At 42.9% G+C, this 21,165-nt stretch overlaps 1 protein-coding gene across 1 annotated transcript; it reads left to right on the top strand.

Moving 5' to 3' along the window:
* Nucleotides 1–405: 405 nt before the first annotated feature.
* Nucleotides 406–17,827, top strand: TMEM154 (transmembrane protein 154). Its single transcript, XM_065634755.1, is given in 6 exon segments — nucleotides 406–535; nucleotides 8,868–9,179; nucleotides 10,978–11,005; nucleotides 12,160–12,245; nucleotides 13,807–13,867; nucleotides 17,438–17,827. Coding segments are annotated over 6 exon segments (633 nt in total). The 3' UTR covers nucleotides 17,454–17,827.
* The last annotated feature ends 3,338 nt before the right edge of the window (nucleotides 17,828–21,165 follow it).

Below are 21,165 nucleotides of genomic sequence, written 5' to 3'. Positions count from 1 at the left end.
AGGAGGGACACACACGACTATTGAAATCTGCTCGCTCAACCACCCCAAAAAGCAACCTAAAACCTTCCTGCTAACACACATAAATGATCTTCTGTGTCTGATTTGTATTTGTGTGATGTTCATCCCATGACACTGCAAGTAGGTGAAGACAGATGGTAGTAAAGTTGGCAGTCAAAAAAGCAGCAGAGAGTAGGAGCACGCTCACCTACAGCAAAAAGGTGCTTCAGCCAAGTTAATGCTTGAAGAGCAACTTTTTTTTTTTTTTTTCTTCTTCTTCCTTTTGCAATCATTGCTTGCTTGACAGGCCCAGACGGAATTACATCACTTCCTAAAACCCATCAAAGAGAGTCCATCTCCTGAAGAAATGCAGCTCAGATGCACCCCGGCAGGAAACAGGAAATGTAAATGTTCGGGTGAAGCAGGGAGGCAGCTGAAGCACCCCTCGGGTGGGAGCACCGCCGAGGTAACATGCGAAAACAGAGCCTCATCGTGCTGCTCTCTGCCCTGTTGCTGACCGGAGGATCTGCGGGGAATGGTGAGTAAGAAAGTGTCTTTCACCTCCTGAAGTGGGACTGCGTTTCATGCCTGCAGCGATGGGACCGACTCGGAGGGCAACACCCTCCAAACTGAGCGCTAGGAGAAGATCTGTGGGGACTTGCTCTCTGCTTCTTTTAGCTGTGCTTACCCTCTCTGTTTTCAGCTGCCTGACGTTTTCAAAGCTTTGACTTTTTTTCCTTAGACTTAACCCCAAACAGCAGCAACCGAATCCTACAATTCCTACGTTTCCTAAATTGCAGGTGTGTAGGGAACTGGAATTTCCATGCTGGCCCACCAGGCATTTTGGTTCTAATTTTAATTATTCGTTGTACTTTTTTAACCTCACACCCATACTATCAGCATTTAATAGTAAAGACAGAGCACCGCTTCCATTCAAAAGCTGACTGCCAATTTCCGTAGTCCCAGTGCACTGAAACCAGTTTCACAAAAGAACAGCCAGTTCGGGAGAAAAATATTTTGAATTCTCAGCTGCAGAACAAAGTGGTTGGCACTGTGGACTTAGGTCCTGACCTTCTGAAGGGAAGAACCGCAAGTGGAAAAGCCGCTTGCAACAAAATGCTGAAGTGTTGGGGTGTCGTTGCAGAGACTCTCACTCATTCACAGGGGGTAGTTTCTTCCACTGGCATTTTGGCAGCCAGCAACTCTGCAAGACAGTCAGCTCTTTCAGTAAAACTTTGCCAGGCGGTGCTTATGTGCCTTTCAGTGTTAAAAAAATCACTGCCAAAGTCCCTCAGTATGGACTGGAAGTATTTGCTGCCTCTGTGGTGCTGTAGCAAGCAGGAGCTCTCCAGAAAGCAGGGAGGGAAGGTGCTCACCCTCTGCTACCCCTGCACTTCTACTAAGGTTTTAAAATTTGTTGGAGAGATAGGTGGTTTGGTATGGGTATTTCTTCACTGAAAAACAGTACTATAAGCAGGGTGTAAAACTGGGCTGCTGGCTCCCAGCATGCTGCCGAGCTGCTCATGGTTAGGAGCCTTGCTTAGCTGTAAGAGTGAGCTCAGTGACGTATGAAATGGTTCGGTCTTGTCTGCATTACAGACACATTAGTAAAATACGCTGCAAATGCTGAATGTAGCTCAGAATAAAAGGAAAAAATAACCCACTGTGGACAGAGCAGAGGAGAGGTCCCAGGGAAAGAGAGAGGCAAAACACAAGCAACACAGAGTGATCAGGCTCCAGCTTCCTTAGCTCATTTGCAGTGCACTGATCGCTGGTATTTCATCACCATCTCCACAGGGTGGAGGGACACCTTGGTCCCGAAAGCCCTCAGCCCATGGCTGCCCACCTCCCCCCCAGCCCTTCTTCATGATGGGCATTGAAGGCTGCACAAAGCACCAGGAGGGTGCCACATACCAATTGCCCCAGTCTACTCCCCACTGCCTTTAGGTGCTTCCTACACATGGGTCCACCTTTAAATTCTGGTTGATTTTGAAACCGTTCCTCCATGGAGGTGAGTCAGTTGTGCCAGAGCTCTCCCTGACTGATGTCAGCCCCAGCTCTCCTGAGCCAGTCCCCAGCCACAGGGGAAGGGGAGGAGAGCACCCACCTGGAGAAGAGCAGGGACCCTTGCTCCCCCACACACAGGTGGCTTTTGCTTGTGCAACCAGCCCCAAAACGTACCTGGGGCTTACTCCAACCGCAAGGATGGGAGGGGGGAAGTTGAGAACTTGGACCTTGGGTGGGAAAGTGAACTGGAGAGGGAAGAGATGATGTAGGGGCTTATATTCCCTGCAGGCACTAGCAGGTCAGGAGCCCCTCTGCTGAGGACAACCTCCCAGAGGGATCCTTTGCTCTCACCCCTGCTTGCCCACAGATCAACAGGGCAGGACCTTTAAAGGAGATTTTTTCCTTTTTCCTCCAGTCCCAGACACAGTCTTCACCCTTAAAGTGCTCTGCTGGAGAAGGGGGGAAAAAGTTCTTGGGGATCTCCCAGATCTCACCTCTCCTGTCTAGAAACCATTTACAAAATAGCCAACAAGAGCATTATTAAATCTTGCAGCACAGACAGATTGAAGCCTTTATAAGTCCTGTTCCCATTCCATGCTGGAGCCCTGTAAAACCCTAGCCTTGCCATTTGGATCACTATTTACAGATGGTTTTCTCTTGGCTACATGACAATTAGTCTAATTGGGTAGCTGTGAGAGCGTGCCTGAGGTCTCAGCTCTGAGTCCTAGCCCTCTCCCAGCTCCACACTGAGGGGACATGAGGGTTTGCACCAGTCCCCTTCCCTTGCTTTATGCAGGCAGAAAGCCCTGCCGATGGCCTGCCGAGGGCCAGCAGTGGCCCTCCCTGCTCTGGGTGATGGTGCTGGCTGCTCAGCCTCACATTAGCCTTGAAGACCTACCTAGGCGTCTGCTGACCCTAGGAACAAGTATTAAGTCCCTTACTATAGCTTAAAGGAAAAGGCTCTGACCCTATGGGTACTTCCCAGGGTACACCATCTCCCTTCATGTTTGGTGAAACACTCAGGAAAGTGTAGGTGGTCTAATGCAGGGAGCAAGAAAACATGTGAGGGAAAGGAGCAGCCAAGTGTGTAAGATGGTTAAGTGGAAGAGCTGGGATGGTTATGGGTAGTGCTTGATTTTGGCTGTGTCTCTGTGCTGTTGTTTTGAGCTGTCATTCAAAGAATATTGCTATCAATGATCCAGATATTCAGCAGCATGTGTCATGAGCACAGGCAGTAACTCTCTCTTTGGCAGAGAAATGCCTTTTAGGTAAAGTCCTCTACAAAGCCAAGGTGTCTAAGGGACAGATACTTTTGACCTGTTCCCCCCTAGAGTAATGAGCTTGAAAATGGGTTTGAACCCATCAGAGTCACCTGTTACAGTTTTCAAGCAAAGCAACAATGTAAGAAATGAGGATTTGCTACACCCTCTCTTTCCAAAGTACAGCCCCTTAAAAAGCAGATGAAAACCCCTTTCTACTGAACGCATCAATTCCTTTTATGTATTTACTTCTATCTCTCTTTCATCCACACACACAAAATTCCACTGTGTTTATTCAAGTGCTTCAGCGACATTTTAGAAAATTTCTCCATCAGCAAGACTGTATACTAAATTTCAGTCAGTGACCCCAGTCTATTTTCCCTCAAGAGATTTTTATGACAGCTGGAGATCCTCCAGAGCTTTTGAAGCTTTAATTTCAGGGTCCTCCTGAGAGCAAGGAGCACTGAGAGATTTGCATCACAGTGAGGTCACAGGGGTATCACTGATGCTGAGCTAGAAGGCCATGAGATTAAGTAGATGCAACTAAATGCATAAATTTTTCTGGAAAAGCTTTAGTACTGGGAGTGAGAAATGAGACTACAGGTTCACAGTTTGACTCTAAAATGCATGACTGAATTTGCAACGCTGGCAGTTAATGCAGCACTTCAGCTGGATGGAAGTACAGTGAGGAAAAAGCAGTTTCCATCATGTAGAAATGAACTTAAACAGTTGTTTCCTCTTTCAGGTTATACCTAGATAACACTTTCTAAGCACTCTGTTTTAATAGGATCTTGTCTACAGATTAGCCATCCTGAAATGTTTGTGCTCCCTCATCAGAAGAGCATATGCACCCAAGAGCTAGCCTGCAGGCTTTCCAGGATTCCTCTTCTAGCCAGACTGACAGGCAGGACCTGCCACAACAGGCAGCCAGGCAAGCCCTGGCCATGGCAAGGAACAGCCCTTCTTACAGCAACGTGACACAAAGGGAAAGGAACAGAACAGGGATGAGTCAAGCAATAGGAAAGAGAATGATATGGACCACGTGGAGTCGTATGACTATACCACCAGAAGGAATCTGTGTGTGGAGCAGAGTGATATAGGATATGGTAACTTCGCTCCAGCATACACAGCTTTATAGCATTTTCTTGTTTTGTCACCCTCTCATGAGCCTTCCTTTCACTGCATTTTTATAGCTTATAGGAAAGTTTGGAGAAATAAAACATTCCCTTTCAAACTAATAAGCTTGACTATCCCATTGACTTAGCTCTTGCTTTTCCTCTATCCCATCCCTTTTTCTTCTGTAAGTTGGTACTATAGTGCAATTTGAAAAATTCCCTTCAGAGATCCCAATCCTCGAGTCTGATGAGAGAGCAGCAGGGAGACTGATGATTTATTGCAGAACCAAATGTGCTGACTGCTGGCTATTTTCCTTTGCCTCACATCCAGTTGAAATCAGAAACCTGTTTGCCCACTTACTTCATCAAGAAGCTCATATCACCACCTCTGAGTGCTGCAGCACAAACCTCAGAGGAAAAAATGCTGCAACAACAGAAATTGTTTGTTTGTTTGAGATGCAGTTGTTTGGACTCCAGTCTGCAAAGCTGCTCGGTATATTCAACTCCCTCTGCCTCCCTTGAAAGGCAGGCTTGGGCACACCTCCAAAACTCACGCAAAGCCCGTCAATAATCAGAGCATATTTTTAAGATAGAAAATACTGAGGAATATCTTATACCATGGTATCTACATACAGGGACATAGCCTTTTTGTAATTCATAAGAACTCTAATGGAACCTTTTTTGAGCTGCTGCTAGTGCTTGCTCAGGCATTTTGATCCCCTGAGGACTAGATCCTCTGATACCTCAGTGGTGGGAACCTGAGAACTTCTTAGCTTCCAGTTCCAGCTGTGCCCAGCTCCCCAGCAGGGTGGAACACAGCTGTGTGCCAGCCCCTCTCTTTTCTGCTCTTGAAAGCACGAAGAATGGCAATAAGGGTTGGGCTGAAACTGTGGTATGCTCCCATCCGCTTCCCTCAACATGGGGAGAGGCCGTCAGTTCTCCTGCCCCAGGCAGTCCAGACAAAGCTGAAGTCGATGCTGTTCTTGTGGGAGCACCTATTCTTTGGCCAAGATGTGCAGAGGGCCAAGTACAGACGTGCCAACAGCACAAGGCTGAGCTCAGCAAGAGGATGGGCATGGGCTTTGCAAAGTCAAGGAGATATCTGTATTGTCAGATGTGACTTGCTCCTTGTTCCACTCTATTTGTCTTGGTTTTCCATCCTGAATGTATGTTATGGACAGATTCCCTTTTAGAGGGAGCTCATAGATCTCTGCAAGGTGAAAATCAAGCACAGCTGACAAGACAGTTCATGGTATGAATGACCACCACAAATTTGTCTCCCTCCAGGCATGGAGAAAATGTTTGAATAGCATCTCATAGTCTCTAACTTTCAGATGCTCTCCAGCCCTGCTCCAAACCTTGCAACACCCACCTTTCATTCGCCCTATGAAACAGCCACTGTGGCCAGCTGCAAGACAGCCCACCTGCTATTTTGAGCACTTTAAACTGAAAAGCTATGAAAAATAACAACTAGCTTGGGGCCAACCACGTGGGTCTCATGTGGCCCGGGCAGCTGGCTATGGCAAGCACTGCACCTGCACCGGGAGGCCCAAATCTGTCCTCACCAGGCTGGAGGTACATATCCTTCCCTGGTGTGAGCCAGGCAGGTATTGATTTTCTCAGCATGTAAAAAAATCTGATGTGTGGGTGGCCTGAGAGCAAGAGCAGCCCCTGTGTGACAGGTGGGGCATCCCTTAGATTTGAGCTCTGGTCCTCAAAGCTGACAGGCAGAAGAGCTGGAGAGAGATGTGTCAAGGCAGCAGGTGAACCATGTGAAATAAGAGCAATATCCTTGCAAGAACATTGTACAATTGACTGCCCTTCTGCTGAAAGACATATTTAATTCACTCTGAGAAAAGATTTCTGTAAGAGGAAATGGTGTTCACAGAAGTGATGCTAGTCCCCGGAATTATGCAAAGCGAACAAAAATACACGGCAGCAAGGTCAGTGCCTGTGATTTGCTGTTTTCTTTGCCTAGAGACTAGAAAAGATAATTCTGTTTCACACAGAGACAAATGACTTGAAATCTGCTTCATAGCTCAAAACCAGGCAAATAAAAAGTAGCAGAGACACCAGAAATTGTCTTGGAAATCAAGTGCAGCATATGTTGCAGCTGAGAGTGTAGCCCTGCAGTTTTTGAGGTGTGACTGTTTGCTTTTGCTTTAAAGTCACGCCATGCTTTAGACATTTGAAAAATCCATTTCAGCTCTAAGGCTAAATGAAAAATAAGGTGTTTTCCCCACGCCCTTTTGCATTTGTACTATTTTAAGCAACGGGCTTGTCCTTGTCAATATATCAAATGAGGCAGATGACAGGTTTCAAGGGCAATGGCTAGAGGAGGAAAATGAAGTAAGGTCACTGAAGTGGTTCACTGAGGCTGCGGTGGCCATCGGCTCCACCAGCAGCACGGTCCATCACTCCATCACACCATGGTCTGCGGCACAGCCATCTCTAGCAATACCTTGCTGCTCTGTGCAGCAGCAGTCAAAATGGAGCAGCTGCCTGCACCAAGGACTGTAAACTACCCTGGGAAACAAAAGCCAAGTGGCCAAAAGTAACGAGGGAGAGAAGCTCTCCATCCCGTCCTCTGCGATAGGATTAAGGAGAGACAGTAGGTCATGGGAAGGGTGGAGGAGCACATGTGTAAGGGGTCATTACCTGCATTACCTGCAAGGGAGGCAGAGATTGTGTTTTGCTCTTGACTGAAATACAAAATACAGAAGAACATAACAGAGACTATCAATACAAAGTGTTTTGCCACTGGAGAGCTAACATTTTCGTTGTCATATCGCAGTGAAAGAGTCTGGTGACCTTTACGGTATTAAATACTGTATTCAAGTATTGGGTATTATTTATTAAATATTAAAATTCTTTCATAGTCTTTAGGAAACGGTGAAATCAGGGACTCGAGTGTTAAGCGTGGCATAAAAATCTAGATAAATCACTGCTGTGACACTCAAATTATTTTATTTGTTTGAAACTGGGTTTCCTGGAAGACAGTCTCATGAGCTATTCATCTCCTCTTCGAGACAAATCTGACAGGAGAGGAGGTGCTGCAGAGTGGATTAAGCAAGAGATAGCGCTCTAATCCCAGTTTTCCTTTCCCTCTTGGCATCCCTTGGAAGGACAGCATCCTGTCCTTCTTATTTCTCATTTGTAAAATGGAGATGATAACTGCTCATCTCTCAGGGCCATTATGAAGATTAATGTGTTTACAAAAGCATTTAAAATGCTAAGTACTTTTGGTTCCAGTCCTGTGAGATTTGAAATGCCAGCGCTGAGGTGCTGGAAACCTTAAGCTCTTGCTAACTCTAGTGGAAACTATGGCTGCCCAGCATTTTACAAGAACGGGGAGCAACACATCATTGCAAAAGTCATGAAACCCCATCCTGCTTTATTGCATAAAATGAGAGTTGCATCATGCCAGCATCATATCTGAAAGGGCAGATAACACCAAAAATCTTAACTTCATTTCATGCTAAGAAAATTATTGAAGGTTTTGTATTCTGAAATATATTGGTGTAATTTATCTAGGGTCTGATTCCTGTACCTCTGGCTATGACAACATTTTTTGCATTGGTAAGGAATATAGTGTCAGCCCCACATTTGCTGTACTTCTCTTAAGCTTTAAACTCCATGACAGTAAACACTCTTAATTAGCCTCAAAAAAAAGTTGTTTCACTATTACCAATATAAGCAATTTTAGCCACTTTTCTTGCAAAATACATGCTAAATGAAACCAAAACACAAATCAAGCTTCAAAACCCCAGTCTTAAAATTTGTGAAAAATACCCAGCACTGACTCTTTACTGCTTGCTCCTTTATCCAGCCCACAGGATCAGACAGAGGAGCAGTTAATTGCATTTGTATCCAGTAAAGTCCCTGTGTTATTACTACCTCTTCTAGTCCAAGCAGAAGTGAAAGTCAGCAGCTCCTGCAGGCTTCAGACTTCTGTTTTTCACAGCAAAACAAATTTAACACATTTGAGAAAGGCACAGAAACAGGGGGAGGAGCGAGCTGGTAGAACTAGTGAACCTGGGATGCTGGTCTCCCCAGAGGGAGTACTAATTCCTTGGGTAAGGAGGGATGAAGGAGGGTGTGACCATACGTGCCAAGGCTGATGAGCAAAGCAGGATGGTGTGGTTTACTGAGAAGGTGACTTTTACATGAGAGAGAGACCAGATGCCAACCTGCAGGAAAAAAGGTCTGTTTTTGCAAGACAGCTGCACACAGACAATCCAGGCATGCTGATGCATCCCAGAAAACCCAGCTGACAGATGTGGCCAGGACTGGTAAGATTTTGTGCCCAGTTTGTGATCTAATTTTACATCTGATGCCCAAGACTTCAAATCTATGTGTATGGGGCATCTGCTGATTTGGTTTTTTTAAGACATCAAATGAAAAGTTAATATTAAAGCTGTACATTTTGACTCACTGATAATGCTAATAAAGTCCATAAAATGTTAAGTTGTCCTCATATATTTGGCAGGCTCTGAAAACGACGGCTCAGGGGACGGATTGCCGATATTATCCACCACTACGGTAACACCTCCTCCTGCTACACATTCTTCAACTGTGGATGACCATGAGCCAGTACTTGTCACTGCAAGCGCTACTGAAAGTGGTTTTGAAACAAAAAGTACTCCAAGTGCTGAACTGAATGTCACAAACAATCAGGACAGCCTAGAAGTGGCAGAACAGTCAATCCTGATATACATTGTCCCCGTTGTGCTGCTGGTCCTGCTGATTTTGCTGATTGCATTTTTTGTAATACATCATAAAAGGAAAAAGTCTAAGCAAGGTAAATTTGCCTACTTGTGCATCAGAGGGGTATTTTTAGGACACACTTGACATTAACAAAACATTATTTGGAGGCCTGGGATGCCACATGTAGGATGCAGTTCTCTGGTTGTAGCTGCACATTGGACAGATAGGAAAGGGATCCATCCCCAGCCAGCAGTATTTGGGCACACAGCTGTCCTTGGGCAGAAGCTCGTTCTGCTTCTTGGCACCTTCTGCTCTCGCTGCACACCCATGGGATCCACCACACCAAGCTCCATCTCCTGGTAGTGCCAGGACCAGCGCACAGACATAACCGGGTGGCTGCAAACACTTACGCCATCTTTATGCCTAATACCTTCATGCAAGGTGAATTTAATGCTCCTATTGCCTATACTGCCCACAAGGTAAAGCTCCTCAGAGCTTCAATAAAATAAGAACAGGTAAAACCATTTAATGGAATCCTTTAAAAGGATCCTGGAAGGTGGTGGCAGCTATGAAGGCATCACAGTAAACGAGCTGGGAGTCCAGGGGTCAGACAGCCTGGGAGCTGCAGTAAGGAGAGCAGCACTCCAGGAAGCTACCTTGATCTGTTAGCAAAAAAAAAAAAAAAAAAAAAAAAAAAAAAAAATTAGCAACTAGGAGTGTGAAGCAACAGAAAAAACCCTGAGGTGTCTTATTAAAACCATGCAGCTGGTAAGTGAAAACCTAAAATGGTCGTATCAGTATCTTTACAGAACAGGAGTGCAGCTGTAAGCTCCTCAGCCTGCAAACAGTGACATACATTCAACATGGATTTTTTTTAAGTCCATTTTTCAGGCATTTTTAGGCTGCACCTGCTTTATCACCAGGTTACACTCATAGCAAACTTTGAATCACCACCAGGCATCTAGTTCCCTGTCTGTTTCTGCATGACCTGAAATGCAGATAGACTCTTCAGAGGGATGGGAAATGTGGAACCTTGCAGGAACACAATCCTGGCATCTCTTGCCCTGTACCTATTGCTTGGAGCTGGGATTCTGGGCATCCTCAAGGCAGTGGCAGATGGGTCCATGGCCCTGAGTGGCTCTGCAGCCAGGGAATGTGCTGGAACAAGTGGGAGGTATCAGCAGCCATCGCAACATTGAAATAAAAATAAGCTGGTATAAGACAATATACAATGTGAAGTCTATATGTAGTTCTTAATTCTTTTTTGAGGGCTGAGGCTTCCTCAAGAGGAAGTTATTTATCTGAATAATAGCTGTTACAGTATTATTACCCCCATGTTTACTTTGTGTTAGGGTGACAACTTGCTTTGGATCCCTTTTGGCATCTGGCTAGTTCAGCTTCATTTACCTGAGATTTAATCTGTCATGCAAGTCCATTATCCCCTTCTTCTCTCCATGAGTGGCTCCCAGAGTCTCCAGGCAGACACAGATTGCCTACATGTAGTCTGCAGCAAAATATCCCGAAGCTTCCAGTAAACAATTTTTTTTGCAGCAGTGGTTCCTTTTCAGGATGCCATTTCTCTCACAACATCTGTGTTGCTCAGGAGAGCGTGCATCTGCAGTGTCCTGCCCACCGTGGCACCAACAGTCGGCTTCCTCCCAGCATGGCTGAGCTAATAACGAGCTGCTTTTAGCGTGTTCAAGATTAAAAATAATGAGTTCCTCTGAAAATTACAAACGGGATGAGATATTTTGTCTTTCATCTACAAATTAACTACCATGCCTTTTGAAAGTGCAACCTGTTTTACATGACCTCGTTGAAGGCTTGCCTGCAGTCTGGACCCTCTGTATATAAAGAGCAGAACTATGAACACCAACTTTTTTCTTTTCCAGATGAGCTGGGAAGTGAAAATGTGAAAAGGTAAAGTTTATGAATGTTACTTTTTTTTTTTTTTAATTATTTTCTTAGTCCAACAGGATATCATTTTTTTGGCTCCTTCACTACCTAAGTGTACACTAAACACCATTACCTTTTGCCATTAATTCTTCCAGTTAACTACCTTGAGAGGCAGCTAAAGCATGAGTTCAGTATTTTGCTGAAGGTGTAAGACTAGAACAGGAGTACAGGCATTACGGTGGCAGAGGCGAGCGCTGCCCCACAACCACCCCTACACCTGCTCTAGGCACCACCAGCCACAAGATGCCACAAGCTGTGGGTATACCATGAGCAAAGGGGATCGGTTCCCAGGCTCAGAACAGGCTTTTAGTATTCAGAATAAGCTCTGTGTCTTGCTCCCCTGTTTTTCAAGTTTGTCTTCTCACTCTGAGCTGAGGCAGAAAAGCTCGCCCAGCTGCTGGGGAAGTAATGCCTTAGCTGCTGGGAAAACAAGCCAAAAGCCACATGGCTCTTACACAACTGATTATCTTTATCATTACTTTTTATTGAGCTCCATCTTGCTGATCAGTGCTGGAAGTTATCGAATTGACTTCACAGGGAAATAAAAAAGGGGTTTGCTAGTAATATTTTTTTCTCTACCCTTTGGCTCCAGGAATGACCAGCAAAGGGAAGCTAAACAGGCATTTGAATGAATGCAGAGTTACTATACTTACAACCTTTCCTTTCTGAAGACACTGACAAAATCACTCACAGATAGGATGAAACTTTAGGCCCTCCGCTTTTATCATTGGAGCAACAGGACTTTTGCTGTGTGTTCCAGCTGGCCAGAGATGAACTATTGCATGTTTTGATTTTCTGCTTACAGCAGGTACAGTTCTTGAATACCTGCAGTGGTCCTGTGCTCTGACATACCCCAGGCTGCACTGTCAGAGTCCCTCTGCACGTGGTGTCGCAGGCAGCCCCACCTCTGCCCAGGACCAGCATCTCACTGCCACTCCACATCTATTTGCAGCTGTTTTATTTGCACCCACTAAGCTGACATCTTCTCAGATTACTTGACTAGGATGGCTACATGTTCCTGGAATGATGAAAGGCTGACAGAAAGTTACTACATTATAAACTGTTTTAATTAAGCATTTTGTGTAATGCCTTTTTCCCCCCCTCCCTCTCCTCTCAAGTCCTATTTTTGAAGAAGACACACCCTCTGTTATGGAGATAGAAATGGAAGAACTTGATAAGTGGATGAACAGCATGAACAAAAATGGTACACGGTAACCCCTCTACTCCATCATTCCTCTCTTTATAGCTGATGTAGATCTCATATGTAGAAAATCAAAGGCATTTTGTATGTGTGTCACTGCTTTTCCTACAACATTTTTAGTTGTGTTCTTGTTTCCCTGCTACTAAAACAGCAGCACAAGTGTCAGGGGTAGAATTGTTCAGAGGAGTATTTTAGTTTGTGTGAGAGCTCATTTTTAACATATGATGGAATATCATAAATGTTTTGAGTTTCCAGTAGACACTTCTATTAAATGCACATATAGCTGTGAACAGGATTTATATTTTTAAAGTCACATTTTTAGTCCTGAGCATACTAGATCTCTCTGAAGCATCTAGTCCTCTCAGACTTCAGAGTTTCTACAGTTCTGTGCTCCACACCATGCTATCATAGAAGAAATGTGCATTTACTCGTAGTTCAGACCACCATTTACTTACAATTGCTGCCAGGACCCTATGACTGTATCCCTCGCCTCTCAATGTCCTTTCCCTCACTTGCCATCTCTACCACATGAAAGACAAGCTGCTCTGTGCTGCCGACACCGTTCACCATCTACATCCCCTCCAGCAAGTCCAGCAACCCATGGAGCAATTGGTACCCATGGTAACTACCACCACCAGCAGCATCTCCAGTGCCTTCTTAGCTACTTTGAAGTATCTTGTATTTTTTCTTCTGTTTTCCTCCCAGCTGAAATCTCCTGGTCAAAGTCTCTAAGGGCATCACATCCTCCTTCAGGGCTTTCCTCAAAAACTGCAGGTTGTTGATAAGGTGTGAATTAGCCAAGGCCTGATTTTGAACTGCTAACAGCTTTTCAGTGGCTAGGAAATGCTGAAACCCTGATTTTTTTTTCTTCTTCTCCATTTCTGGTCCCTTGCCTTACATCCAAATGGCTCATTTGCCTGACCTCCTAGGGGTGTTTTGTTTTTCAGGCCATAAAAATCTTTGGAGTGTTTCTTTGCATTAGCACAGCACTCCACACGGTGGGGTTCTGACCTTCGCGGTCTGTAAGCTCTACCAAAAAACATGTGCTAAGTGGCAGCAGTGAAAGAGAGGCATTAAGTGTAGTACACGGAGAAACAGTGCTGTAAAATATCTTTATATCTTTTAAATTCTGTGGGCAGAAGGGAGCAAATAATTTATATATAGGGGGTTTTTTTCCAATAGTGTTCCCTAAACCCCAGCCCTGAATTCCCAGCCGGACTATAAAGCAGGTGCAACTATAAGCAGTGGAAGATTAATAAATAGTCCTCCCCAGGGTAGTTTCTGGGAAACAGTCCTCAGAAGTACTTAATTTGTATCGGTGTGCATAAACAACTGAAATATATATATATAATAAAGAAATGACAGCAACGCCTATTCAAGGTAAGGAGGATTTGAAACAACATTTACACTATGTAGACTGTACTGATTTTATATACAAAAGGGTATAGAATGTAAAACTGCAGATGGTATTCTGGAGACGCTGCACCAAAGTTGATGCAATTTTAAAATAAATGAAGAATCACTGCTAAGTGTAACTATAGTTTTGTTTCTTATCGTTTTTCAGCTGATTGTGAATGTTTGCCTACTGTAAGAGAAGAAGAAAAAGAATCAATTGCTAACCCAAGGTACTTTTAGTTCACTATATCATTTGAAGAAATATGGTCAATAGCACTCAAAAATAATCTATTTTTTTAATATATTTTGTTATAAATAGAGTGATCCTTTGGTCTATTTAAGTGTAAAAAGATCTTGTATATAAGGACTTTGATTTCCACTAAAACAAATGGTTTGGTGCTCTTATTTCTAAGCTGGTATCTCCCTGTAAATTGCACTCCTAAATAATCTTGTGGTTGTGAACCCACAAAAGATAGACAACCAGATGGCACAGAGTGAGTTTCACTCACTGCTCAGGCTTTACTCACAGTTTCCCAAAGTGTTAATACAAGCATTCAGTATAGCTTCCTTGGCACTCCTTGCCGGCGCAGACACCCAGCTCACCTCTGCCACTGGGTACCTGTAGGTCCCTGAGAACCACTACCAGATGTTTTGGCTGAAGCTGTGACCTGCCAGACAGGGTCTGGTCTGACACTAAGGAAGAGCCAAAGGATTTTCCCAGTACCCTCATGCAGCACATCCCCAGACCTGGCACCAGTTCATGGGCACAAGCAGACATCCTAGGATTGATGCAAAACGGTGATCCTGACAGCTTGTAAACTTCAAAACTTGCCAGCTGGTTTCCACAGGATTTTGGCCAGAACCCCTAAACCCCTCTCAGACTTCCATTTTCCCTAACTAAAACTGAGCCTGGAGTTTCAGCTGGAAGCAGGGAGCTGTATGTCACCCCTGCCTGCATGCTTCTGTTGCAGCTGCATTTCAGGGAGTGGGTGAAGCAGCTCCTCCATGCCAGGTTACAAGAACAAGCAATTAAGCCATCCTGCCCATTGAGAATGTCCTTGGTGTGGCAGGAGCATGGGGGGGACAGTAAGAGGTGGCCCTGGGTCTCCCCTTCCCACAGCATCAGATAATGCAGCTCAACACCCCCCCTCAGACAGAGCTGCACCTTCCACTGTAGACCATCATAACGTCCTGGTCCCTCTCTTTCCTGAGTTTCCTTGTTCAGGGGTGGAACAGCAGTGATGTTAAATCACCACTGCTGGAGAGTTTGCAACTTGATTGCTCCAAAGCTGCAGTTTCAAGGTAGCTTCTGGATGTGGCAGCTCCACTGCAGCTATTTGTATTTTAAAAGTTTCTGCTTTGGCTATTGCAAGAGAGATTGCCTTTGTGGGTTGTTTAAAAAAAAATATTCCAGATGCAATAGTTTTACCTTGCATCGCTGGAAAATATGCTGGCTTCACTAGCCATCTGACTCTTCCCTGACAGAGTCTAAGTGATAACTCAGAGGTGGAAAATCGTTAAGGAGAGGCAACTGCACAGCAGTTCTCAAAAAAACCAGGTTTGCTGAACATGGCACTGACTACAGACAGGGAGTATAGGACAAAGTGTGCTTGAGCCATATGCTAACACCAGCAGAAGGCCATCTAGTATAAATGGCTTTTTAGGCATGACACCATGACACCATCCTGAGAATTGTGTTTATTTCCCAGAACTTTAACAGTTCATTTGCAGGAAAAAAAAAAAAAAAAAAAATCATCATGCCCTAGCAGCTTGAGCTCCCATTTTAAATACCACCCTTGCTAAAGTGCTTTCATACAGGATTTACATTAACCCCACCAAAAGGTGGGGGGTTTGCTCCTGATTGGCAAAAGGTATCTTGGGCTACACTCTACCTCAAGTTCTCCACCTGTAAAATAGAGATATTGTCACTTCAAAGCACTATAGTGACGATTAAGCCTTGATGCAGAAGAGCAGCCCTGTTCAGATAAGTATGCTTCATTTGAAGGTACGCAGATTATTTAAGCATATTTTCTTATGACTGTTATCTTAGGATCAGGCTGCAGAGAAACTTGTGCCTTTAAATTGTAGGAAAGCAAACAAATGCAAATAAAGAGAAGAGATTTATCTCTAAAACATTCAGAGCTGCTCAGGCAAAGGATATTGGTTGAATACAAAGTACAAGATTATTAGGTTCAATTTCAGATTCTAGAAGACTGCTTTGTTGAGGCAAATATGTTCTCAAATTATGGTAATTCCTTTTTTAGATTTTATTGATGTTGTTTTCCTGCTTCATACAATATATTGGGGGAACAGTGTTCATCAATACCCAGACGTTTTGAACTATGAATTGATTTTTATAAGATATCATTCTGAAAACATCTAAGACTAAACTTTTCAACAATGACATTGACGTTTTCAGAACCAAAGTTGTTCAGAAACTGCTTTTCAGAGTAAGTGATTTTTTTATATAAAATTGTTTCGAAGTTTTAAAGAGCAGAACCCTGTGGTGGTAAAATATATCTAAGTTAAGTGTTTCCCTTAACTCAAAACTACTTTTTCGAATTTCATTTTACGTGAAATTTTGAAACACGCTTCATTTAAAAGTGAAACTGAAGTGGTGGCATTTCCTGGCAAACAAAGAAAAGGTTCCCATTTATTTCTGCAACTGAACCTTATCATACCAAGATCTTTTGTTTTTCCCAGCTAAACTCTTAGCTGAATAAATAACACCAGAAAGAGAACTGTGTACAGATAAATAGATGTTCCAGCAAATCTTTTGAGCAAGAAAAGTGAAAGACTACAAAGTAAAGCAAAACAAAGCTATTATTCTGGCAAACGTCTGTACTAATGAGCTTCAAGGGTGCAGATTCACACACAAGAGGCAAGACATGACAGCCCAGGCTCCTTTGTAGCTGGTGGTCATCTGCCTTGCACATAAGCCAAGTTAAGAATATGTGTTTAAACATATATATTTAAAATTTAATGTTTTTAAAATAATATATCTTGCCTTTAAATCCTAGTGCTAAAATCCCGATTGTACCTGAGCAGAGAGCCAAGAAATCTCCCCAGTCTTGCTAGGGCCAGGGTTCCTGCAGCTGCAGGAGGGAGCGGGCAAGGGGGCTGCTGCCTGTGTGGTGCACAAGGAGATGCAAGACCAATCTCTTCTCACGGGACCTTTATTCTCTGGCAGACAGAGGTGCAGCCTTTCCCCTTCCCGGCATTGCTGTTTGTAGTCTGCCAAGTATGAAAACACACACCAAGCAAAATATTCAGATTCTGAGCAGCCCTTTTATCTTCAGTGGTGGTTTCAAATCCTGCTGTTAATGCTGAATGAAATCTAACCAGCTGATTAAAAAAAAATGTTGCATTTTTAATGTTGGCACGAACCAAACATTATTAATAAAGTGCAAGGGAGAAAACTAGCTGGGCAGAAACCAGCAGGACAAAGAAAACTCACTTGTTACAAGGCCAGATTTAGTACTAAAATTCCATCTGTAAAAAAAAAAAAATTATTCTTACCTGTGGGAAGAGGGCAATTTGATTGCTCAGTCCCCACCTGGGAGCAGGAGCAAGGGTGCTCTGGGTGGCCACTAACCAGCAGAGAAATCAGACCAGCCCTCACTGCCAGCATCCAGCACCACAGATGGGTGCTCTCATGCATTGCAGGGCTGACACATCAGTTTTCTGGTAACACTTTCTTCTGGACTCTAGAGATACTTTTGCATATTATTTCCTGCTGAGACAACTAACCTCACAGCATGACCCTGGTGTGTTCTTTTTTCTTTTCCATGTACACACAGTGATGGTGAATCATGAAGTCAGAACAGCAAAGAACTGGTTAAAGCAAAGTAGTGCACAAGCTAACAGTCCCTCATTGGATGAACTGGATTTAAATATAATTCATCTCAAAAGGCCAGAGAAGCAAGTGCTTTTGTTGCGTCTCGCTACATACAGTCTTCAGAAAGGAAACATCACCAAGGGGAAGGAAAAAAGAAAAGAAAAAAAGGAGAAGCACTATAATAAGTTTAGGGGTCCATTTAAATTCCTTCTGCAATGAGATTCATCACAAATCAAGAGAAGCTTCTTCCCACTCCCTTCTCTCCCCCCAAAAAATCTAAAAATAGTTCATGTTTTTGTCTATTTCTTAAGTTGTGTATCATGCAGCACTTAAAACCACTTCTGTTCCAAGTTTGGAGGGTTTCTTAATACTTTTTTGTGCCTTTTTTTTTTAATATGAACAGGATCCATAATTTTGGTCTGCCCTGCTTTGGTGGATGCAAAGCTCATCCTATGCAATGTTTGTTTTTCAACTTCCTTTTTGGTAACACTGCACTGATTTGTACAGGGCTTCTGCTGGGGAGGTACCACACTAGGATGGACAGACCAGGTCTGAGGACAGACAGAGCAGCTGAAAAGCCTCTCCAAGGATTCCTTAGAAGGGACTGCAGCCCAGCAAGGCCACAGTCTTAGTGTGCCTTTTGGTTTTCAAATTAAAGTGAAAAATATTATTTTAAGACTACCTTTCAGTTGATTATCTCCGCAGATTATTACCCTGGGCTGGCTATAACCATTTAACCTTCCTCCTTGCTCAGTGCTGTTCTCTAACAATCACCTACTTCAGGAACATTCATCTTGAAAGCCTTTTTTTTTAATGAGAGGTTGAAAACTTGAACAATTCAGTAGTCACACCAAACGTAAGTTTAGGTAAATGTTGTGTAACTACTCAGTCAAGGTTTTCAGAAGAAGCAGAAATCTTATTGCATCTGGTTTTGAATATTGAACTTGCAATATCTGAAAGACATGGACTTGTAAGAGTGCCTGGTCATCTTTAATTACACTGAAAAAAAATACTCCTGATATAACTCAAGGTGGGAATATAAGTGTTGTAACTGTATCCACTGATTTTAGGTGGCATGTCCCTTATGGATGTAGTTTAAATATGTAACACACAAGAAAGCGGATCCTTGCCTGTGTAAAGCTTCCCCCGCCTTTTTTAAAATATGAAGTTAACATCCAACCATATCTTATATCCTACCCTGTTATATCCTGCCTATCCTCATCTTATTTAAATCCATAATTTCTTCCCACTCAATATGTATTTAATATGATCAGTTTTACTTTGCCTGCAAATATTTCACTAATATGTTATCATGCACCGCTTGGTTAAAGAGAGCAAACAAAAGTTCCCAGCCTCTGGCATGACAGCCAAGTGTCACTAAAAGCTAACAAACACAGAGGAGGGTTCAGCTTTGTGAGTAATTGAGGATGTGTCAAAGTATAAAAGGAAAAAAATGTTCACAGCTAACCATATTCATTCATTACTGAGTATGACTTGACTAGTAATTCTCTGAAAGAGATTGTCATTGTTCCAAAACAATTTATTGCAAATATTGGGTTTAATATACGAGTGATAGTCAATTTTCCCTGCTTGGATGTTTTTTAACTTTGAAAAAAAGTTTAAGTCGATCTTTCAAAACTTTTAACTATTTCCACTAGTTCCTGACAGTAAACTCATTCTCTAGAACACTGATTTAAAATAATGCAATCACGAGGGGGGAAGAAGTGAAAGACTGAAAAATAGAAAAATCAAAATAATTGAAATGGATATTTCCTAGTAGCAGCTTTGTTAGCAACTTCTTTGCAACAAGGATGTTATGCTCAGATTTCCTACTATTTGCAAAGCAGTAACCTGCAGGTGCCCAAAACAGTGTGCTTTCTTTTAACAGTACAAGCTAAAAAGATGTATTTTGAGATGTCTACCAGCTATGTGGCTGGAGGGCAGGCAGCAGTGACCCAGCAGTTGCAACACCAGTGCCCAGAGGTGACTCTCTCCCTGACTTGCCTTTTTTTATTTTTGAAAGCTAACCAAGCTCCAAAAGTGACATTACCTGGTATAACTCAGTTCTGACATGCTGATGATCCTTCACCCTGTCCTAACTACACCTATGACAGTACAGTGCACTAACCGTGTTTGCTACAGCACTGGAAAAGAATCTGTGTCATGAATGTGTTCTGTTGCTGGTTTGAGACTACTATTAATTCTGAGTAGTCCTTCTGGCAGATGAAATGCTGTACAGTTTCAAGTACGTTTCTCAGAGGTTTAGTGTTACTTAAAAACATTCAAGTTCAACTTCAGCAAATGTATATTCTGTAAACTCATGTTAATAAGCATTAATTCTTATTCCAGAGTTCATGATCAATTAATCTCTGTATCAAGCTTTAAAATCAATTTTGCCCAGAACTAATGTCTAGGTTAGAGCTTTATAATTATCCAGGTTAAGCCATTTAACCTCTAAAATCTGGTGGGCCAGGAAATTTCTCTTCCTCTTCTGGAACTTTCAAACCATTTAAAAAACACAAAATAATGTTTTGGACACTTCCTTGGCCAATTCTGAATACAAATTACCTGGATCTACTGTTGAATATGAGTCTCACAGTTGCTGAGTTATTATTGAAAAAGACAGCATTTCATCAAATCCCATCCTCCTCATCTGAAACAGACCAAAGTTTCAAGTAATTTCAATGTAAGTATAGCTATGAGTATTTCTAATAGATTCTGTAAGTACTAGGCACATATGATTTTCAGTATTTCTATTTTCCCTACACATAATTTACATCTTTACATCATTGTTATCCTTTACCTCTGATCTGAGATCCTGACCTTAGACTACTACATAGGGGATCAGTCACTTGTCCAATAGCCCACCCAGCTCTGCACTGCCCCATTTCACCCCTCTGCTCTTTCTTTGATCTTCCTTTTTACTTTGTCTTCTGCATTTGCTGCAGCCACCCCCCAGCACTCACTCAGGTTACAGCCAAATCTTTCTGTGGACCCCAGGATTGTGGACATGGCTTCAGTGTGGTCCCTGCCTTGGCTCCTCTCCTCCCTCACTCCATTCAGTATTTTCCTCTCCGGCTTACTTGTCTGCCCCTTGCATACTTGTTTTACACTTGTCATCAGTTCCTGGTCATTTCTTTTTACATATGGTTTCTCTCAGTATACTGATACTAGTGCATTTTTAAAAATTTTTATATTGCACCATGCACTACATAGTATTTATGCCTGTGCTCTAACACCCAGAACAGTCTGATCTGACCTGACCCAGCTCATCATCATCTTGCAACATCTACCATTAACTGATAACTCAAGTTATCCCTCAGCAGAGACTGAAGAAAAAACATACAAATAGAAAGTCACTTGCACTATGTATTATTCTAAAATGTTTATCAAATGTGATAATTCCTAAGTAACTGTTGCCTCCTCTTCCATTTTCATTGAGTATTTCAGTAGTTATCACTACTCAAGAGAACTCAATATCTAATTTACAGTGCAAGCACTTTCTGTCCTACATAAGACAGAAAAGTTACCAATTCAAAGGAGGAATTGTTTGAGAAATACATGGATCCAAGAAGGATAATTAAGAACCAGCATCTCCCCCACATATGCTAAAAATCACCATCTTAGAGAATTTTTCAACAACAAAAAAATAACTCCTCCATAAAATTACAAACATGGTTACTGGCATTA

The sequence above is a fragment of the Caloenas nicobarica genome, chromosome 4, assembly GCF_036013445.1.
Source record: "Caloenas nicobarica isolate bCalNic1 chromosome 4, bCalNic1.hap1, whole genome shotgun sequence".
NCBI classification, from domain to species: domain Eukaryota; kingdom Metazoa; phylum Chordata; class Aves; order Columbiformes; family Columbidae; genus Caloenas; species Caloenas nicobarica.
Note: the sequence above shows the minus strand (reverse complement) of the source record. Positions and strands in the feature narration are given on the sequence as shown.